This window comes from Gossypium hirsutum, chromosome D03 (assembly GCF_007990345.1).
Source record: "Gossypium hirsutum isolate 1008001.06 chromosome D03, Gossypium_hirsutum_v2.1, whole genome shotgun sequence".
Taxonomy (NCBI): Eukaryota; Viridiplantae; Streptophyta; class Magnoliopsida; order Malvales; family Malvaceae; genus Gossypium; species Gossypium hirsutum.
This window is the reverse complement of record NC_053439.1, coordinates 3337087-3341756: the sequence shown is the minus strand read 5'-3', so window position 1 is coordinate 3341756 and position 4670 is coordinate 3337087. Positions and strand designations below refer to the sequence as shown.

Genomic DNA, 4670 nt, shown 5'->3' with positions numbered 1-4670 from the left:
TAAATTTTCACATCATTTGATTAATTTTTAATTTTTGAATTTTTAAATTAAATAAATCAACTTATTTTTTAACTAATAAATTTTAAATCCAAATCCAATGCTCATATAAATCCCAACTTAACTCAATATATGAATTGCCGGTTGAGTCTTAACTCGATTGACAAGAGCATTGTTGTCAATGCAAGAAGACGTGAGTTTGAGTACATTTAAATGCATTATCCTCCCATTTATGGGTTGAGGAGGGGCTATGGGTAGTTCTAGGGAAAAAAAAACAGTTATGATCAAAACCTATAATGATATCATTTAAAAAAAAACTCAATATATAAGCTCAAATAAATAAATACCCAATAAAAATATTAAAAACTACAATTAATATTAAAAATAGGAAAAAAATAGAAAATAGTTGCATCATCAACTCATGAAATTTTATAATTACAATGGTAACTTTTTATACAAATAAATAAATCTTAAAAAGAAAAATAAAACTAATCAAACAAAAAAAATCAATTTCATTATTTTATTGATTTTAACCCAATGTGGTTACCAAATATTAAAATCTTTTGGATTGGAAAATAATATCGAGGGTAAAATTATCATGAAGGACCTTATATTAGGAGTAGGATTACATTTTATTTTATTAAAAAAAGAGTAAATTAGTTTATATACGTCAGATTAAAGAGCAAAATGATCTTTCTGTTAAAAAATTCATCTATTATTACCGTTAGTACCTTAGCATGAGGTACACGTGATTATGTAGTTATCAGCTACGTCGAAGTTTAACAGTAGAATTGAATGAAATTGTTAATAAAAATAATTAATTTACTTTTTAATCTAATGTTATTTTTTAATAAAAAAACAAAATATAATCTAATTCTTAATAAAAAAACTTTCATGGGACTAAAAATTAAAATGGGGAAACAATGGATTCAAATGAATCAAAGAGAAAAACAAACAAATAATTTTCCTTTTTATCTTTTTTCTTTTTTCCAGATTCCAAACAACAGTAACATAAAGCAAAAGCAAAGAAGGGGGTCCAGGCAATGATGATGAGATGCATGCGATTCTTGGAAGACCCCATTAATGAGAGGATTGAAAGCTAATTTGACCAATCCATCCCTCTGCTGCTTTTGGTGCCACTGCAATTTTTTCGAAACCCAATCAATTCCTTTCAAATACCTTAAGAAAAAGAAATTTAAAAAGCAGCCATAATTAAGTATATTTAACTTTAATTTCAACATTTTTTTTCTTGATTCATCCTTGGAAAACACAAATTTTACTCCTACATACACTCAATACATGCCTTCTTTAGAGGTGTGCATTGTATGGGTTGAATTTTTTCATATTCAAAATTGAATAAATTAAATTAATCTAATCGATTTAGAGAGTAAAACCAAATAAATCAAAATCAAAATTTTAATTTTAATTTGATTCGATTTTTCAATTTTATTTTTGAATTAAAAATAAATTTTAAATGAGCTACTTATATTTTATTTCTTTTAATTTTTTATATAATTATCTTCTTTATTCAATTTATTATATCGTATCACTTTTAATTTTTTTAATTTTAAATTCATTATAAAAATATTTAAAATATTTATTTTCTTATATGTCCAACATATCCTTACTTGTGTTTCCATTGGCTATAAATTAATAAAAATTAAAATAAATATTATAAAAAGAATTAAATACAATTTGGTTTGGGTTTAATGGCTTTCTACTTTAAAAGTATTAAGTTTTAGTAGATATTTGAGTTTAAGATTTAAATTTGAGCTTAGATATATAAATAAGTTATAAATTTATGACCTTGCGGGTTTGGCCTTGGTCAGTTTATTCTATTTAAAATGTCAAAATCGAAAATTAACAGAATAAATCAATTAAATCGAAAAGATTTAGTTTTTCAATTCAGTATTTTTTTCGCACGCCCCTAATATTTTTTAAAAAATTTAAAATTTTAAGCTTGGTCCTTGGGAAATTATTTCTTTTTAAGTCTTTTAAAATTGAAATTTTTAAGTAACATGTAGTAAATTCATACTTTAACCCTACTAGAATAATAAAATTATAATTTAATCCTTATAAAAAATAATAAAATTTATAACTTAATTTTCACACGCCTTGGAATATGAATTTTCCATAATATCTTTCCCTCTTTCTTCAGGTTGAATTTCCCAATTTTATGCAAATGTAAAATAAAAAAGGGTCTCCATTTTTGTTTCTTTTCAATAGTAGGACATTGAATTTGTTTCTATTTAGTACCTGTGATTTTATTGGTATTTTTGGTAATTATCTAACACCATTAAAATATGCTATTGTGGCATTAACAACCAATAATGTGATGGCATTTGACAACTTCATATTTTGACAAATGATAAAAAAAATAATTAATAATAATATAATAATATAATAAAAAATATTTTGCCATATTTCAATTTTGAATCAATGTTGAAGCATCAAAGATCAAACCCATGAAGCAATTGAATTTCATAAAGAACCAATATCCAGAATGTTGGCTTTAAGCCATTGACCAAAAGCTATAATAGTAGTTAACTTTTGTTGCAAGAAAAATAACAGATAGAGACAAATTTTCACATAGGCATGTGATTAAAGAGAATGCTGGTCTGGCCTGGTCTGGTCTCCCACCATGCACACCAGCTCACACATTTACACTCCCACAAGTAACCCCAACTTGTTAAAACTACATTTTTTTTTAATAAATGCAATCATGTTTCACTCTTCATTTTCATTTTTTTTACAGTTCAGTCCCCACCAAAATTTTTTTTTCAAGCCATTGGCACCATAATTGAACAGTACAGGGAAAAAAAGGATCATGTTTGAATTTACTTTATATACATTGTTGAAGAAGAAAAAAATCAGTCGAAAAACATACCTGGGATTTTCTTTCTTTTTTGAATTTAAGCTCAATGATCTTCAATGATATTTGTTCTTCTTCTTTTTTTTTTTAATAATCAGGCATGAACTGACCAATCTTTCCTTCTTCAGCAGCAGCCATTTTTTCTTCTGTAATTTTCAACCAAATACAAACCCCAGTGAAACTAATAACCAAACTCGCGAGTCCACTTCCTAATCCAATCCCAACAATGGCCAAAACTGATAGCCCTTTACTTTTCATAGGTGGTAAAGGGTATCCATAAAGATCCTTATTTCCACCAAAAGATGTGGCATTAAACCTTGGTAAATTCCCACTCCTATTACCTAATGATGCTGGTATTGGACCTGACAGCTTGTTGCTTGAAACATCAAAAGCTGACAACCGTGCTAATAGGCCTAATTCTTGAGGAATTTGACCAGTGAGTAAATTATCATGAAGATCAATGACGTTTAAGTAAGCACATAATGCAAGTTGTTGAGGGATCTCTCCTTCAAGGCGATTAGATGAAAGGTTGAGTACTGCTAAGTTGACTAAGTATTGTAAATCTTGAGGGATAGGACCTGAAATGGAGTTTGAAGACAAATCAAGGGATTGAAGATTGGTACAATTGGAAAGAAATGGGGAAATAGAGCCTTGAAGAGAGAGGTTGGTGAGGGAAAGCTTGTAGATTCGACCATTGTTACAAGTTGCACCAGGGAGATAAGATGTGAAACCACTACAAGGGTTTGCAAAGGTGGATTTGGTCCAGTTTTGTAAGTTGTTTAAAGGGTCTTTCAAGGTTTGGCTTAATTGAGTTAAACAAGCTTCGTCGTTTGGATCTGAGGAAGATAATGGAAGTGTAGTAAAGGTTAGCAGCAAAAGAATTACAAACCCCATGAAAGAACAAAAAAGAAACCGGGGGGGGGGATCTTTGAGATTAAAGGTTTGAACTTTGGTTCTTTGGATGTTGTCTTGGTTATGAAGAAGAAAACTTTTTTCTTATAGGCAGATGTAAAGAAACAAAAAGGTAACGGGAAAAAAGGGGGCAAATGGGGTTTGGCTAGAGAGAGAAAGAGAAGCGTGTGTTTAGGTGGGTAAGGATGGATGGTGACTATACGGGATTTGAGTTGAGGGAAGCTATTGAGTTATAGGGAACCAGCAGGTCCGCAGGCATTTGTTGTTGTGTTGTCGTCGAGGGATTGATTGATACGTTCAAGGAACGGTGGGGGTGGCCTGGTGGGGGTGCGGGTGAAGAGTAAGGAATTGAGGGATTTTGAGATTGCCTGCCAAAGAACTTTTGCTTGATAAAGACTATGGTGCCTAATTCTTATAGTGATTTGATTTGACTTGGATTAGTATTAAGGTGAATCAAAGAGTAAGTTCACCGTATTGTTAAAATTTTATTTATTTTTATTGATAAAAATTAATTAAGCTAGGAATAATCAAATAATTACATATAATATGTTATTTATACATCATGTTAATATGTAAATACCAGTTTCTAAATTTTTTACTAAAAGATCAATTTAATCTTTGATCTAATGTATAAAAATTAATTTATTTATTTTTAAATAAAATATCAAAATATAATTCGATTCTTAGTACAAAAATTTTTATGATACTTTTTACCACTTTTCAAGAATTTTAATGTATTCGACTACCATGTAGGAAGGAATAATGTTTTCTTAAAAGACCAAGTTCGAAATTAAATCAAATATTATATCGTTAAGACTCTCTAAATAAGTTCTTATAAACTTAAAAAGAGTACCGAATTGCATGACAAATTTGTGCTACCATCTCTGTT

General features: G+C 28.9%; 1 protein-coding gene across 2 annotated transcripts; it reads right to left on the bottom strand.

Moving 5' to 3' along the window:
• Positions 1 to 923: 923 nt before the first annotated feature.
• LOC121203117 (receptor-like protein 44) lies at positions 924 to 4123 on the bottom strand. Of its 2 annotated transcripts, XR_005911030.1 has the most exons (2): positions 2885 to 4123; positions 924 to 1136 (listed from the first exon to the last, which is right to left on the bottom strand). XR_005911030.1 is itself a non-coding variant. In XM_041089613.1 (1 exon), exon 1 carries the CDS (start codon positions 3761 to 3763, stop codon positions 2957 to 2959), a length of 807 nt encoding a protein of 268 aa, XP_040945547.1. In that variant the 5' UTR covers positions 3764 to 4123; the 3' UTR covers positions 2453 to 2956. The 2 variants fall into 2 exon arrangements, 1 of the variants encoding a protein (XP_040945547.1); XM_041089613.1 differs by lacking the exon at positions 924 to 1136 and having other exon boundaries at positions 2453 to 4123.
• Between the last annotated feature and the right edge of the window lie 547 nt (positions 4124 to 4670).

Bases quoted from the DNA above. Each gene is read 5' to 3' on its own strand.
- LOC121203117 (XM_041089613.1), bottom strand. From the start codon at position 3,763: ATGGGGTTTGTAATTCTTTTGCTGCTAACCTTTACTACACTTCCATTA.